The sequence below is a fragment of the Oncorhynchus gorbuscha genome, linkage group LG12 (assembly GCF_021184085.1).
Source record: "Oncorhynchus gorbuscha isolate QuinsamMale2020 ecotype Even-year linkage group LG12, OgorEven_v1.0, whole genome shotgun sequence".
NCBI classification, from domain to species: domain Eukaryota; kingdom Metazoa; phylum Chordata; class Actinopteri; order Salmoniformes; family Salmonidae; genus Oncorhynchus; species Oncorhynchus gorbuscha.
The window spans coordinates 79,690,624-79,708,422 of NC_060184.1; the positions used below are offsets into that span (position 1 = coordinate 79,690,624).

General features: G+C 49.0%; 1 protein-coding gene across 2 annotated transcripts in view; it reads right to left on the reverse strand.

Annotated features, from left to right (window-relative positions):
• Window positions 1-17,799, reverse strand: part of LOC123991430 (nuclear receptor coactivator 2-like) — a 262,415-nt gene that overhangs the window by 15,896 nt on the left and 228,720 nt on the right. For both annotated transcript variants that reach the window (XM_046293020.1, XM_046293019.1), the window contains 2 exons: window positions 6,316-6,393; window positions 5,968-6,232 (listed from right to left, as the gene is read on the reverse strand). In XM_046293020.1, the coding sequence (XP_046148976.1) occupies window positions 5,968-6,232; window positions 6,316-6,393 (343 nt within the window). The remainder of the gene's footprint in view (window positions 1-5,967; window positions 6,233-6,315; window positions 6,394-17,799) is intronic.

Sequence of the window (17,799 nt, forward strand, 5' to 3'; positions counted from 1 at the left end):
TCTTATAAGAAGTATTTTATGTTTTTGTATGAATTTGTTATCATTTTAGTGACACAACACGTGTAATGCTGTGCGACTGGACTCTATTCCAGAGAGATTAGCGTCTTCTTGACATCGGTTTCAGTTTGATTATTTAAAAAATATTATCTATATTATTATTATAAAATATAATCACGTTTTTTTGACGGGTATAATTTTCCAATCGTTGAACATATATATATATATTTTAAAATAATTCTGTTCCACTGTTCAACCAGCAGTATAATGTTCTGAACCGGGTCCAACCAGCAGAATAATGTTCTGAACCAGGTCCAACCAGCCTAATAATGTTCTGAACCAGGTCCAACCAGCCTAATAATGTTCTGAACCAGGTCCAACCAGCCTAATAATGTTCTGAACCAGGTCCAACCAGCAGAATAATGTTCTGAACCGGTTCCAACCAGCAGAATAATGTTCTGAACCGGTTCCAACCAGCAGAATAATGTTCTGAACCGGGTCCAACCAGCCTAATAATGTTCTGAACCAGGTCCAACCAGCCTAATAATGTTCTGAACCGGTTCCAACCAGCAGAATAATGTTCTGAACCAGGTCCAACCAGCAGAATAATGTTCTGAACCGGTTCCAACCAGCAGAATAATGTTCTGAACCAGGTCCAACCAGCAGAATAATGTTCTGAACCAGGTCCAACCAGCAGAATAATGTTCTGAACCAGGTCCAACCAGCAGAATAATGTTCTGAACCGGGTCCAACCAGCAGAATAATGTTCTGAACCGGGTCCAACCAGCAGAATAATGTTCTGAACCGGGTCCAACCAGCAGAATAATGTTCTGAACCGGTTCCAACAGGTTTATATCGTTCCGTTCTGTTCCTTTATAAACCTGTTGGAACCGGTTCTATTCTGATTTGTTTTTACATTTAGCTGGACATTAAATCACTTCACCAATCAGATGGAGAGTCGTTAGGAAAGTTGTTAAAAGCAAATTGTATTTTGCCGTAACAGCAGGGTTTAATATCATAACGGAAGAGAAATACACACGCACGCACGCACGCACGCACGCACGCACGCACGCACGCACGCACGCACGCACGCACGCACGCACGCACACACACACACACACACACACACACACACACACACACACACACACACACACACACACACACACACACACACACACACACACACTTCTTGGGCGGTATCCAGATGTCCAGACCATCATACAGTTCTCTCTGCCATTTTCGGTGAGTGTGGACATTTACCAGCCGAAAGTGAACGAGAGAAATTGTGCAAATGAACCCGAGTTATGAGACATGCTTGTCTGAAGGAAAAGAAGAATGGAGAGGAGGACAACAGAGCTAGGAGGAAGAACAGGGGAACGTACGGTTCTACCGGTTTAGTACACAAGGGGGCGCCAAAAACACACACACATGAAAAAAGCCAATTGCGCATCAACTTCCAGAATGCTAAGGAAATGAGCACAAGCAATAGTGAATTTCCATGGAGGCTGGTAGGAAGCACAGGGGCAAATGGCAGCTGTACAGATAACTCCAGAGCCCTTTGACTTCTCAAACACGGCAGAAAGCTAACAATCCATCTCCTTATTAATTCAGCCACTTACTTAGATAACTAACAAGCACCCATATACACAGCTGGAAGAGTATGGCTCATCTTAGACAGTTCTAACATACAGGGAAAGTATTCAGACCCCTTGTCCTGACCTCAGAGAGACGTTTTATTTCTCTATTTGGTTCGGTCAGGGTGTGATGTGGAGTGGGCATTCTATGTTTTGTTTTCTATGTTTCTTTATTTCTATGTTTTGGCCGGGTATGGTTCTCAATCAGGGACAGCTGTCTATCGTTGTCTCTGATTGGGAACCATACTTAGGTAGCCCTTTTTCCCTCCTTTTCAGGGTGGGAAGTTAACTTTGTTTGTGGCACTAATGCCCTGTAAGCTTCACGGTTGTTGTTTCGTTTGTTGTTTTGTTGGCGACATTTGAAATAAAAAGAGAAAGGTATGCTCACCACGCTGCACTTTGGTCCACTTCTTTCAACGGTATTCAGACCCCTTGACTTTTTCCACATATTGTTACGTTACAGACTTATTCTAAAATTGATTAAATAAATAATGTCCCTCTATACACAATGTCTCATAATGACAAAGAGAAAACTGGTTTTAATTTATTTTTGCAAATGTATTAAAAAAACAGATATACCTTATCTACATTAGCATTCAGACGAGACTTGAAATTGATCTCAGGTGCATCAAGTTTCCATTGATCATCCTTCAGATGTACAATTTTTGCAAATTTATTACAAATAAAAACAGATTTACCTTATTTACATAAGTATTCAGACCCTTTGCCATGAGACTCGAAATTGAGTTTCGGTGCATCCTGTTTCTATATATCGTCCTTGAGATGTTCCTACAACTTGGAGTCCACCTGTGGTAAATTCAATTGATTGGTCATGATTTGGAAAGGCACACACCTGTCTATATAAAGGTCCCACAGCTGACAGTAGATGTCAGAGCAAAAACCAAGCTGTGAGGTCAAAGGAATTGTTTGTTGAGCTCAGAGACAGGATCGTGTCAAGGCACAGATCTGGAGAAGGGTACCACAAAAATGTCTGCAGCATTGAAGGTCACCAAGAACACAGTGGCCTCCATCATTCTTAGATGGAAGAAGTTTGGAACCACCAAGACCGCCCAACCAAAATGACAAATCGGGGGAGAAGAGCTGAGTTCCTCTGTGGAGATGGGAGAACCTTCCAGAAGGACAACCATCTCTGCAGCACTCCACCAATCAGGACTTTATAGTAGAGTGGCCAGACGGAAGCCACTCCCCAGTAAAAGGCACATGACAGCCCGCTTGGGGTTTGCCAAAAGGCACTTAAAGACTCTCAGACCATGAGGAACAAGATTCTCTGGTGTCATGAAACCAAGATTGAACTCTTTGGCCTGAATGCCAAGCATCATGTCTGAAGGAAACGTGGCACCATCCCTACGGTGAAGCATGGTGGTGGCGGCATCATGTTGTGGGGATGTTTTTCAGCTGCAGGGACTGGGAGACTAGTCAGGATTGAGGGAAAGGTGAACGGAGCAAAGTACAGAGAGATCCTTGATGTAAACCTGCTCCAGAGCGCTCAGAACCTCAGACTGGGGCGAAGGTTCACCTTCCAACAGGATAAGAACCCTAAGCACACAGCCAAGACAACGCAGGAGTGGCTTCGGGACAAGTCTCAATGTCCTTGAGTGGCACAGCCAGAGCCAGGACTTGAACCCGATCTAACATATCTGGAGATCTGAAAATAGCTGTGCAGCAACGCTCCCCATCCAACATGACAGAGTTTGAGAGGATCTGTAGAGAAGAATGGGAGAAACTCCCCAAATACAGGTTTGCCAAGCTTGTAGTGTCATACCCAAGAAGACTCAAGGCTGTCATCGCTGCCAAAGGTGCTTCAACAAAGTGCTGAGTAAAAGGTTTGAATACTTATGGAAATGTAATATATATATATTTTTATATATATCTGCAAAAATACCTGAAAACGTGTTTTGATTTGTCATTATGGGGTATTGTATGTAGATTGATGAGGGAAAAAAACTATTTGAATCAATTTTAGAATAAGGCTGTATGGTAATAAACTGTGGACAAAGTCAAGGGGTCTGAATACTTTCTGAATGCACTGTATCTGATGGCAAACATTTAGTAGTGAATTGCATGAAGGGTAACTTCATCACCTCATGTGTGTCACTTTCACAACAGAGAGACTAACCAATAGAAATACTGTAGAACTCTGTGGAGTCACCAGCTCCCACTTTCACAACAGAGAGACTAACCAATAGAAATACTGTAGAACTCTGTGGAGTCACCAGCTCCCACTTTCACAACAGAGAGACTAACCAATAGAAATCCTGTAGAACTCTGTGGAGTCACCAGCTCCCACTTTCACAACAGAGAGACTAACCAATAGAAATCCTGTAGAACTCTGTGGAGTCACCAGCTCCCACTTTCACAACAGAGAGACTAACCAATAGAAATACTGTAGAACTCTGTGGAGTCACCAGCTCCCACTTTCTCTTCACAACAAACACGTGACTGGCTCAACTGTTCTGGGTAACTATTGACAAGCTACATAATGTTAAAATGATGTGATGGGTGACATGAAGAACGCAATCTGCTTGATCTCTTAGCATGTTGCACAAGTTGACTGTAGCTATTTACTTATAGTATATTGGATGCAGCGTCGCAGCGGTCTAAGACACTGCATCGCAGTGCTAGAGGCGTCCCTAAAGACCCTGGATCGATCCCAGGCTGTGTGGCAGTCGGCCGCGACCGGGAGACCCATGAGGCGTTTCCTCCGACACGTTGGTGCGGCTGGCTTCAGGGTCAAGGGGGACAGTGTGTCAAGAAGCAGTGCGGCTGGCTTCAGGGTCAAGGGGGACAGTGTGTCAAGAAGCAGTGCGGCTGGCTTCAGGGTCAAGGGGGGCAGTGTGTCAAGAAGCAGTGCGGCTGGCTTCAGGGTCAAGGGGGCAGTGTGTCAAGAAGCAGTGCGGCTGGCTTCAGGGTCAAGGGGGCAGTGTGTCAAGAAGCAGTGCGGCTGGCTTCAGGGTCAAGGGGGACAGTGTGTCAAGAAGCAGTGCGGCTGGCTTCAGGGTCAAGGGGGACAGTGTGTCAAGAAGCAGTGCGGCTGGCTTCAGGGTCAAGGGGGACAGTGTGTCAAGAAGCAGTGCGGCTGGCTTCAGGGTCAAGGGGGACAGTGTGTCAAGAATCAGTACAGGTTGGCAGGGTTGTGTTTCGGAGGATGCATGGCTCTCGACCTTCGCCTCTCCCGAGTCCGTACGGGAGTTGCAGCGATGAGACAAGACTGTAACTACCAATATGGATATGACAAAATTAGGGGTAAAAAAAGTCAAAACGTCCAACAACAAAAAAGTATATTGATGATATGGGACAAAACACCAACCCTATCACACACACCAACCCTATCACACACACCAACCCTATCACACACACCGACCCTATCACACACACCAACCCTATCACACACACCGACCCTATCACACACACCAACCCTATCACACACACCAACCCTATCACACACACCAACCCTATCACACACACCAACCCTATCACACACACCGACCCTATCACACACACCAACCCTATCACACACACCGACCCTATCACACACACCAACCCTATCACACACACCGACCCTATCACACACACCGACCCTATCACACACACCAACCCTATCACACACACCAACCCTATCACACACACCAACCCTATCACACACACCAACCCTATCACACACACCAACCCTATCACACACACCAACCCTGTCACACACACCGACCCTATCACACACACCGACCCTATCACACACACCAACCCTATCACACACACCAACCCTGTCACACACACCAACCCTATCACACACACCAACCCTATCACACACACGAACCCTGTCACACACACCAACCCTGTCACACACACCTACCCTATCACACACACCAACCCTGTCACACACACCAACCCTATCACACACACCAACCCTGTCACACACACCAACCCTATCACACACACCGACCCTATCACACACACCAACCCTATCACACACACCAACCCTGTCACACACACCAACCCTGTCACACACACCAACCCTGTCACACACACCAACCCTGTCACACACACCAACCCTATCACACACACCAACCCTATCACACACACCAACCCTGTCACACACACCACACGTGGGTTATACGTGGGTTATAAGGCAGTTTGGGAGCTGAAAGGCACTGAGCTGCTGTATATGAGGGCTGACTACAGCCCCAAACTGTCCTGCACCCGCCATCATCATCTGGGAGAGCCATGTTGGGGGCAGAGAGAGGAGGGCAGGCTGGGGGAGAGGGGGAGGAGGAGGAGGAGGAGGGGGTAAAGCCAGGGGCTGGGCCTGTACTGGTACCGTAGCTGGGTGGGAAGGGGAACTGCTGAGGGTTGGTGGTCTGGGGGATCCGGGGGTTACTCAGCCCTCCTGATTGGCCACTTGCAGCAGCCATGTTGGCGGCGGCCATATTGGGAGGTAGGTTGAGTCCCTGGGCTCTCATCACCATATTCCTCTGTTGTTGTTGTTGTTGTTGTTGTCTCTGGTGCTCCAGCTGGCGCTGTCTGAGGTGGTTACTGAGCAGCTCCCGCTGACGCTGGGCTAACATCTGAGCATTGATGGTCCCCTGGAGGGAGAGGGGGAGAAAGGATTGAACCTGGTTGGGTTGTTGGACTGTAGAGGGTTATATTGATATATAATCTCAGTTACCTGGTTGGGGTTGTTGGACTGTAAAGTTTGGTTCATATTGGACACTCCACTCATCTGGATCATCATTGGCTGGCGGTTCTGAGGAGAACAGGTTACCAGGTATGTTAACGATAAACACTTTGAAAGGAGTAGCTAGCCTACTCGCCAGCTAAACAATGATGAGACATTCATTTGTATACTTCCCTGTCATTCTACTGATTAACCAACAGGGAGCCAGTGCACCAAGACCAACTTGCTATTCAACTATTATAGGCAAACATCGAGCCCACAGTAATGACCTGCCAAAACATCAAACCCACAGTGATGACCTACTAAAATATCAAACCCACAGTGATGACCTGCCAAAACATCAAGCCCACAGTGATGACCTACTAAAATATCAAACCCACAGTGATGACCTGCCAAAACATCAAACCCACAGTGATGACCTGCCAAAACATCAAGCCCACAGTGATGATCTGCCAAAACATCAAGCCCACAGTGATGACCTGCCAAAACATCAAACCCACAGTGATGACCTGCCAAAACATCGAGCCCACAGTGTAGTGTCCAGTTGTAACAGTCTGTGTTCTCTACCATTCCCCAGTCTGTACCATTCCCCAGTCTGTACCATTCCCCAGTCTGTGTTCTCTACTATTCCCCAGTTTGTACCATTCCCCAGTCTGTACCATTCCCCAGTCTGTGTTCTCTACCATTCCCCAGTCTGTGTTCTCTACCATTCCCCAGTCTGTGTTCTCTACCATTCCCCAGTCTGTGTTCTCTACCATTCCTCAGTCTGTGTTCTCTACCATTCCCCAGTCTGTGTTCTCTACCATTCCTCAGTCTGTGTTCTCTACCATTCTCCAGTCTGTGTTCTCTACCATTCCCCAGTCTGTACCATTCCCCAGTCTGTACCATTCCCCAGTCTGTACCGTTCTCCAGCCTGTATTCTCTACCATTCCCCAGTCTGTGTTCTCTACCATTCCTCAGTCTCTACCATTCCCCAGTCTGTGTTCTCTACCATTCCCCAGTCTGTACCATTCCCCAGTCTGTACCGTTCTCCAGTCTGTGTTCTCTACCATTCTCCAGTCTGTGTTCTCTACCATTCCCCAGTCTGTACCATTCCCCAGTCTGTACCATTCCCCAGTCTGTACCATTCTCCAGCCTGTATTCTCTACCATTCCCCAGTCTGTGTTCTCTACCATTCCTCAGTCTCTACCATTCCCCAGTCTGTGTTCTCTACCATTCCCCAGTCTGTACCATTCCCCAGTCTGTGTTCTCTACCATTCCCCAGTCTGTGTTCTCTACCATTCCTCAGTCTGTGTTCTCTACCATTCCTCAGTCTGTGTTCTCTACCATTCTCCAGTCTGTGTTCTCTACCATTCCTCAGTCTGTGTTCTCTACCATTCTCCAGTCTGTGTTCTCTACCATTCCCCAGTCTGTACCATTCCCCAGTCTGTACCATTCCCCAGTCTGTACCATTCCCCAGTCTGTACCGTTCTCCAGTCTGTGTTCTCTACCATTCCCCAGTCTGTGTTCTCTACCATTCCCCAGTCTGTACCATTCCCCAGTCTGTACCATTCCCCAGTCTCTACCATTCCCCAGTCTCTACCATTCCCCAGTCTCTACCATTCCCCAGTCTGTACCATTCTCCAGTCTGTACCATTCTCCAGTCTGTGTTCTCTACCATTCCCCAGCCTGTGTTCTCTACCATTCCCCGGTCTGTGTTCTCTACCATTCCTCGGTCTGTGTTCTCTACCATTCCTCAGTCTGTGTTCTCTACCATTCCCCAGTCTGTGTTCTCTACCATTCCCCAGTCTGTACCATTCCCCAGTCTGTGTTCTCTACCATTCCCCAGTCTGTGTTCTCTACCATTCCCCAGCCTGTGTTCTCTACCATTCCCCAGTCTGTACCATTCCCCAGTCTGTGTTCTCTACCATTCCTCAGTCTGTGTTCTCTACCATTCCCCAGTCTGTGTTCTCTACCATTCCCCAGTCTGTGTTCTCTACCATTCCCCAGTCTGTGATCTCTACCATTCCCCAGTCTGTACCATTCTCCAGTCTGTGTTCTCTAACATTCCCCAGCCTGTGTTCTCTTCCACTCCCCAGCCTGTGTTCTCTACCATTCCCCAGTCTGTGTTCTCTACCATTCCCCAGCCTGTGTTCTCTTCCATTCCTCAGTCTGTGTTCTCTACCATTCCCCAGTCTGTGTTCTCTACCATTCCCCAGTCTGTGTTCTCTACCATTCCCCAGTCTGTGTTCTCTACCATTCCCCAGTCTCTACCATTCCCCAGTCTCTACCATTCCCCAGCCTGTGTTCTCTACCATTCCCCAGCCTGTGTTCTCTACCATTCCCAGTCTGTGTTCTCTACCATTCCCCAGTCTGTACCATTCCCCAGTCTATACCATTCCGCAGTCTGTGTTCTCTACCATTCCCCAGTCTGTACCATTCCCCAGTCTGTGTTCTCTACCATTCCCCAGTCTGTGTTCTCTACCATTCCCCAGCCTGTGTTCTCTACCATTCCCCAGTCTGTACCATTCCCCAGTCTGTGTTCTCTACCATTCCTCAGTCTGTGTTCTCTACCATTCCCCAGTCTGTGTTCTCTACCATTCCCCAGTCTGTGATCTCTACCATTCCCCAGTCTGTACCATTCTCCAGTCTGTGTTCTCTAACATTCCCCAGCCTGTGTTCTCTTCCACTCCCCAGCCTGTGTTCTCTACCATTCCCCAGTCTGTGTTCTCTACCATTCCCCAGTCTGTGTTCTCTACCATTCCCCAGTCTGTGTTCTCTACCATTCCCCAGTCTCTACCATTCCCCAGTCTCTACCATTCCCCAGTCTCTACCATTCCCCAGCCTGTGTTCTCTACCATTCCCCAGCCTGTGTTCTCTACCATTCCCAGTCTGTGTTCTCTACCATTCCCCAGTCTGTACCATTCCCCAGTCTATACCATTCCGCAGTCTGTGTTCTCTACCATTCCTCAGTCTGTACCATTCCCCAGCCTGTTTTCTCTACCATTCCCCAGTCTGTGTTCTCTACCATTCCCCAGTCTGTACCATTCCCCAGTCTGTGTTCTCTACCATTCCTCAGTCTGTGTTCTCTACCATTCCCCAGTCTGTGTTCTCTACCATTCCCCAGTCTGTGTTCTCTACCATTCCCCAGTCTGTGTTCTCTACCATTCCCCAGTATGTGTTCTCTACCATTCCCCAGTCTGTGTTCTCTACCATTCCCCAGTCTGTGATCTCTACCATTCCCCAGTCTGTACCATTCCCCAGTCTGTGATCTCTACCATTCCCCAGTCTGTGTTCTCTACCATTCCCCAGTCTGTGTTCTCTACCATTCCCCAGTCTGTACCAATCCCAAGCCTGTGTTCTGTACCATCCCCAGTCTGTGTTCTCTACCATTCCCCAGTCTGTACCATTCCCCCGTCTGTGATCTCTACCATTCCCCAGTCTGTGTTCTCTACCATTCCCCAGTATGTGTTCTCTACCATTCCCCAGTCTGTACCATTCCCCAGTCTGTGTTCTCTACCATTCCCCAGTCTGTGTTCTCTACCATTCCTCAGTCTGTGTTCTCTACCATTCCTCAGTCTGTGTTCTCTACCATTCTCCAGTCTGTGTTCTCTACCATTCCTCAGTCTGTGTTCTCTACCATTCTCCAGTCTGTGTTCTCTACCATTCCCCAGTCTGTACCATTCCCCAGTCTGTACCATTCCCCAGTCTGTACCATTCCCCAGTCTGTACCGTTCTCCAGTCTGTGTTCTCTACCATTCCCCAGTCTGTGTTCTCTACCATTCCCCAGTCTGTACCATTCCCCAGTCTGTACCATTCCCCAGTCTCTACCATTCCCCAGTCTCTACCATTCCCCAGTCTCTACCATTCCCCAGTCTGTACCATTCTCCAGTCTGTACCATTCTCCAGTCTGTGTTCTCTACCATTCCCCAGCCTGTGTTCTCTACCATTCCCCGGTCTGTGTTCTCTACCATTCCTCGGTCTGTGTTCTCTACCATTCCTCAGTCTGTGTTCTCTACCATTCCCCAGTCTGTGTTCTCTACCATTCCCCAGTCTGTACCATTCCCCAGTCTGTGTTCTCTACCATTCCCCAGTCTGTGTTCTCTACCATTCCCCAGCCTGTGTTCTCTACCATTCCCCAGTCTGTACCATTCCCCAGTCTGTGTTCTCTACCATTCCCCAGTCTGTGTTCTCTACCATTCCCCAGTCTGTGTTCTCTACCATTCCCCAGTCTGTGATCTCTACCATTCCCCAGTCTGTACCATTCTCCAGTCTGTGTTCTCTAACATTCCCCAGCCTGTGTTCTCTTCCACTCCCCAGCCTGTGTTCTCTACCATTCCCCAGTCTGTGTTTTCTACCATTCCCCAGCCTGTGTTCTCTTCCATTCCTCAGTCTGTGTTCTCTACCATTCCCCAGTCTGTGTTCTCTACCATTCCCCAGTCTGTGTTCTCTACCATTCCCCAGTCTGTGTTCTCTACCATTCCCCAGTCTCTACCATTCCCCAGCCTGTGTTCTCTACCATTCCCCAGCCTGTGTTCTCTACCATTCCCCAGCCTGTGTTCTATACCATTCCCAGTCTGTGTTTTCTACCATTCCCCAGTCTGTACCATTCCCCAGTCTATACCATTCCGCAGTCTGTGTTCTCTACCATTCCCCAGTCTGTGTTCTCTACCATTCCCCAGCCTGTGTTCTCTACCATTCCCCAGTCTGTGTTCTCTACCATTCCCCAGTCTGTGTTCTCTACCATTCCCCAGTCTGTGTTCTCTACCATTCCCCAGCCTGTGTTCTCTACCATTCCCCAGCCTGTGTTCTCTACCATTCCCCAGTCTGTGTTCTCTACCATTCCCCAGTCTGTGTTCTCTACCATTCCCCAGTCTGTGTTCTCTACCATTCCCCAGTCTGTACCATTCCCCAGCCTGTGTTCTCTACCATTCCCCAGTCTGTACCATTCCCCAGCCTGTGTTCTCTACCATTCCCCAGCCTGTGTTCTCTACCATTCCCCAGCCTGTGTTCTCTACCATTCCCCAGTCTGTACCATTCCCCAGCCTGTGTTCTCTACCATTCCCCAGTCTGTGTTCTCTACCATTCCTCAGTCTGTGTTCTCTACCATTCCCCAGTCTGTGTTCTCTACCATTCCCCAGTCTGTGTTCTCTACCATTCCCCAGTCTGTGTTCTCTACCATTCCCCAGTATGTGTTCTCTACCATTCCCCAGTCTGTGTTCTCTACCATTCCCCAGTCTGTGTTCTCTACCATTCCCCAGTCTGTGATCTCTACCATTCCCCAGTCTGTACCATTCCCCAGTCTGTGATCTCTACCATTCCCCAGTCTGTGTTCTCTACCATTCCCCAGTCTGTGATCTCTACCATTCCCCAGTCTGTGTTCTCTACCATTCCCCAGTCTGTACCAATCCCAAGCCTGTGTTCTGTACCATCCCCAGTCTGTGTTCTCTACCATTCCCCAGTCTGTACCATTCCCCCGTCTGTGATCTCTACCATTCCCCAGTCTGTGTTCTCTACCATTCCCCAGTATGTGTTCTCTACCATTCCCCAGTCTGTGTTCTCTACCATTCCCCAGTCTGTGTTCTCTACCATTCCCCAGTCTGTGATCTCTACCATTCCCCAGTCTGTACCATTCCCCAGTCTGTGATCTCTACCATTCCCCAGTCTGTGTTCTCTACCATTCCCCAGTCTGTGATCTCTACCATTCCCCAGTCTGTGTTCTCTACCATTCCCCAGTCTGTACCATTCCCAAGCCTGTGTTCTGTACCATCCCCAGTCTGTGTTTCTCTACCATTCCCCAGTCTGTACCATTCCCCGTCTGTACCATTCCCCAGTCTGTGTTCTCTACCATTCCCCAGTCTGTGTTCTCTACCATTCCCCAGTCTGTGTTCTCTACCATTCCCCAGTCTGTGTTCTCTACCATTCCCCAGTCTGTGTTCTCTACCATTCCCCAGTCTGTGTTCTCTACCATTCCCCAGTCTGTACCATTCCCCAGTCTGTGATCTCTACCATTCCCCAGTCTGTGTTCTCTACCATTCCCCAGTCTGTGATCTCTACCATTCCCCAGTCTGTGTTCTCTACCATTCCCCAGTCTGCACCATTCCCAAGCCTGTGTTCTGTACCATCCCCAGTCTGTGTTCTCTACCATTCCCCAGTCTGTACCATTCCCCAGCCTGTGTTCTGTACCATCCCCAGTCTGTGTTCTCTACCATTCCCCAGCCTGTGTTCTCTACCATTCCCCAGTCTGTGTTCTCTACCATTCCCCAGTCTGTGTTCTCTACCATTCCCCAGTCTGTACCATTCCCCAGCCTGTGTTCTCTACCATTCCCCAGTCTGTGTTCTCTACCATTCCCCAGTCTCTACCATTCCCCAGTCTCTACCATTCCCCAGTCTCTACCATTCCCCAGCCTGTGTTCTCTACCATTCCCCAGCCTGTGTTCTCTACCATTCCCAGTCTGTGTTCTCTACCATTCCCCAGTCTGTACCATTCCCCAGTCTGTACCATTCCGCAGTCTGTGTTCTCTACCATTCCCCAGTCTGTGTTCTCTACCATTCCCCAGCCTGTGTTCTCTACCATTCCCCAGTCTGGGTTCTCTAACATTCCCCAGTCTGTGTTCTCTACCATTCCCCAGTCTGTGTTCTCTACCATTCCCCAGCCTGTGTTCTCTACCATTCCCCAGCCTGTGTTCTCTACCATTCCCCAGTCTGTGTTCTCTACCATTCCCCAGTCTGTGTTCTCTACCATTCCCCAGTATGTGTTCTCTACCATTCCCCAGTCTCTACCATTCCCCAGTCTGTGTTCTCTACCATTCCCCAGTCTGTGATCTCTACCATTCCCCAGTCTGTACCATTCCCCAGTCTGTGATCTCTACCATTCCCCAGTCTGTGTTCTCTACCATTCCCCAGTCTGTGATCTCTACCATTCCCCAGTCTGTGTTCTCTACCATTCCCCAGTCTGTACCATTCCCAAGCCTGTGTTCTGTACCATCCCCAGTCTGTGTTCTCTACCATTCCCCAGTCTGTACCATTCCCCAGCCTGTGTTCAGTACCATCCCCAGTCTGTGTTCTCTACCATTCCCCAGCCTGTGTTCTCTACCATTCCCCAGTCTGTGTTCTCTACCATTCCCCAGTCTGTGTTCTCTACCATTCCCCAGTCTGTACCATTCCCCAGCCTGTGTTCTCTACCATTCCCCAGTCTGTGTTCTCTACCATTCCCCAGTCTCTACCATTCCCCAGTCTCTACCATTCCCCAGTCTCTACCATTCCCCAGCCTGTGTTCTCTACCATTCCCCAGCCTGTGTTCTCTACCATTCCCAGTCTGTGTTCTCTACCATTCCCCAGTCTGTACCATTCCCCAGTCTATACCATTCCGCAGTCTGTGTTCTCTACCATTCCCCAGTCTGTGTTCTCTACCATTCCCCAGCCTGTGTTCTCTACCATTCCCCAGTCTGTGTTCTCTACCATTCCCCAGTCTGTGTTCTCTACCATTCCCCAGTCTGTGTTCTCTACCATTCCCCAGTCTGTGTTCTCTACCATTCCCCAGTCTGTACCATTCCCCAGTCTGTGTTCTCTACCATTCCCCAGTCTGTGTTCTCTACCATTCCCCAGCCTGTGTTCTCTACCATTCCCCAGTCTGTACCATTCCCCAGTCTGTGTTCTCTACCATTCCTCAGTCTGTGTTCTCTACCATTCCCCAGTCTGTGTTCTCTACCATTCCCCAGTCTGTGATCTCTACCATTCCCCAGTCTGTACCATTCTCCAGTCTGTGTTCTCTAACATTCCCCAGCCTGTGTTCTCTACCATTCCCCAGTCTGTGTTCTCTACCATTCCCCAGTCTGTGTTCTCTACCATTCCCCAGTCTGTGTTCTCTACCATTCCCCAGCCTGTGTTCTCTACCATTCCCCAGCCTGTGTTCTCTACCATTCCCCAGTCTGTGTTCTCTACCATTCCCCAGTCTGTGTTCTCTACCATTCCCCAGTCTGTGTTCTCTACCATTCCCCAGTCTGTACCATTCCCCAGCCTGTGTTCTCTACCATTCCCCAGTCTGTACCATTCCCCAGCCTGTGTTCTCTACCATTCCCCAGCCTGTGTTCTCTACCATTCCTCAGTCTGTGTTCTCTACCATTCCTCAGTCTGTACCATTCTCCAGCCTGTGTTCTCTACCATTCCTCAGTCTGTGTTCTCTACCATTCCTCAGTCTGTACCATTCCCCAGCCTGTTTTCTCTACCATTCCCCAGTCTGTGTTCTCTACCATTCCCCAGTCTGTACCATTCCCCAGTCTGTGTTCTCTACCATTCCCCAGTCTGTGTTCTCTACCATTCCTCAGTCTGTGTTCTCTACCATTCCCCAGTCTGTGTTCTCTACCATTCCCCAGTCTGTGTTCTCTACCATTCCCCAGTCTGTGTTCTCTACCATTCCCCAGTATGTGTTCTCTACCATTCCCCAGTCTGTGTTCTCTACCATTCCCCAGTCTGTGTTCTCTACCATTCCCCAGTCTGTGTTCTCTACCATTCCCCAGTCTGTGTTCTCTACCATTCCCCAGCCTGTGTTCTCTACCATTCCCCAGCCTGTGTTCTCTACCATTCCCCAGTCTGTGTTCTCTACCATTCCCCAGTCTGTGTTCTCTACCATTCCCCAGTCTGTGTTCTCTACCATTCCCCAGTCTGTACCATTCCCCAGCCTGTGTTCTCTACCATTCCCCAGTCTGTACCATTCCCCAGCCTGTGTTCTCTACCATTCCCCAGCCTGTGTTCTCTACCATTCCTCAGTCTGTGTTCTCTACCATTCCTCAGTCTGTACCATTCTCCAGCCTGTGTTCTCTACCATTCCTCAGTCTGTGTTCTCTACCATTCCTCAGTCTGTACCATTCCCCAGCCTGTTTTCTCTACCATTCCCCAGTCTGTGTTCTCTACCATTCCCCAGTCTGTACCATTCCCCAGTCTGTGTTCTCTACCATTCCCCAGTCTGTGTTCTCTACCATTCCTCAGTCTGTGTTCTCTACCATTCCCCAGTCTGTGTTCTCTACCATTCCCCAGTCTGTGTTCTCTACCATTCCCCAGTCTGTGTTCTCTACCATTCCCCAGTATGTGTTCTCTACCATTCCCCAGCCTGTGTTCTCTTCCACTCCCCAGCCTGTGTTCTCTACCATTCCCCAGTCTGTGTTCTCTACCATTCCCCAGCCTGTGTTCTCTTCCATTCCTCAGTCTGTGTTCTCTACCATTCCCCAGTCTGTGTTCTCTACCATTCCCCAGTCTGTGTTCTCTACCATTCCCCAGTCTGTGTTCTCTACCATTCCCCAGTCTCTACCATTCCCCAGTCTCTACCATTCCCCAGTCTCTACCATTCCCCAGCCTGTGTTCTCTACCATTCCCCAGCCTGTGTTCTCTACCATTCCCAGTCTGTGTTCTCTACCATTCCCCAGTCTGTACCATTCCCCAGTCTATACCATTCCGCAGTCTGTGTTCTCTACCATTCCTCAGTCTGTACCATTCCCCAGCCTGTTTTCTCTACCATTCCCCAGTCTGTGTTCTCTACCATTCCCCAGTCTGTACCATTCCCCAGTCTGTGTTCTCTACCATTCCCCAGTCTGTGTTCTCTACCATTCCTCAGTCTGTGTTCTCTACCATTCCCCAGTCTGTGTTCTCTACCATTCCCCAGTCTGTGTTCTCTACCATTCCCCAGTCTGTGTTCTCTACCATTCCCCAGTATGTGTTCTCTACCATTCCCCAGTCTGTGTTCTCTACCATTCCCCAGTCTGTGATCTCTACCATTCCCCAGTCTGTACCATTCCCCAGTCTGTGATCTCTACCATTCCCCAGTCTGTGTTCTCTACCATTCCCCAGTCTGTGTTCTCTACCATTCCCCAGTCTGTACCAATCCCAAGCCTGTGTTCTGTACCATCCCCAGTCTGTGTTCTCTACCATTCCCCAGTCTGTACCATTCCCCCGTCTGTGATCTCTACCATTCCCCAGTCTGTGTTCTCTACCATTCCCCAGTATGTGTTCTCTACCATTCCCCAGTCTGTACCATTCCCCAGTCTGTGTTCTCTACCATTCCCCAGTCTGTGTTCTCTACCATTCCTCAGTCTGTGTTCTCTACCATTCCTCAGTCTGTGTTCTCTACCATTCTCCAGTCTGTGTTCTCTACCATTCCTCAGTCTGTGTTCTCTACCATTCTCCAGTCTGTGTTCTCTACCATTCCCCAGTCTGTACCATTCCCCAGTCTGTACCATTCCCCAGTCTGTACCATTCCCCAGTCTGTACCGTTCTCCAGTCTGTGTTCTCTACCATTCCCCAGTCTGTGTTCTCTACCATTCCCCAGTCTGTACCATTCCCCAGTCTGTACCATTCCCCAGTCTCTACCATTCCCCAGTCTCTACCATTCCCCAGTCTTTACCATTCCCCAGTCTGTACCATTCTCCAGTCTGTACCATTCTCCAGTCTGTGTTCTCTACCATTCCCCAGCCTGTGTTCTCTACCATTCCCCGGTCTGTGTTCTCTACCATTCCTCGGTCTGTGTTCTCTACCATTCCTCAGTCTGTGTTCTCTACCATTCCCCAGTCTGTGTTCTCTACCATTCCCCAGTCTGTACCATTCCCCAGTCTGTGTTCTCTACCATTCCCCAGTCTGTGTTCTCTACCATTCCCCAGCCTGTGTTCTCTACCATTCCCCAGTCTGTACCATTCCCCAGTCTGTGTTCTCTACCATTCCTCAGTCTGTGTTCTCTACCATTCCCCAGTCTGTGTTCTCTACCATTCCCCAGTCTGTGATCTCTACCATTCCCCAGTCTGTACCATTCTCCAGTCTGTGTTCTCTAACATTCCCAGCCTGTGTTCTCTTCCACTCCCCAGCCTGTGTTCTCTACCATTCCCCAGTCTGTGTTCTCTACCATTCCCCAGCCTGTGTTCTCTTCCATTCCTCAGTCTGTGTTCTCTACCATTCCCCAGTCTGTGTTCTCTACCATTCCCCAGTCTGTGTTCTCTACCATTCCCAGTCTGTGTTCTCTACCATTCCCCAGTCTCTACCATTCCCAGTCTCTACCATTCCCCAGCCTGTGTTCTCTACCATTCCCCAGCCTGTGTTCTCTACCATTCCCCAGCCTGTGTTCTCTACCATTCCCAGTCTGTGTTTTCTACCATTCCCCAGTCTGTACCATTCCCCAGTCTATACCATTCCGCAGTCTGTGTTCTCTACCATTCCCCAGTCTGTGTTCTCTACCATTCCCCAGCCTGTGTTCTCTACCATTCCCCAGTCTGTGTTCTCTACCATTCCCCAGTCTGTGTTCTCTACCATTCCCCAGTCTGTGTTCTCTACCATTCCCCAGCCTGTGTTCTCTACCATTCCCCAGCCTGTGTTCTCTACCATTCCCCAGTCTGTGTTCTCTACCATTCCCCAGTCTGTGTTCTCTACCATTCCCCAGTCTGTGTTCTCTACCATTCCCCAGTCTGTACCATTCCCCAGCCTGTGTTCTCTACCATTCCCCAGTCTGTACCATTC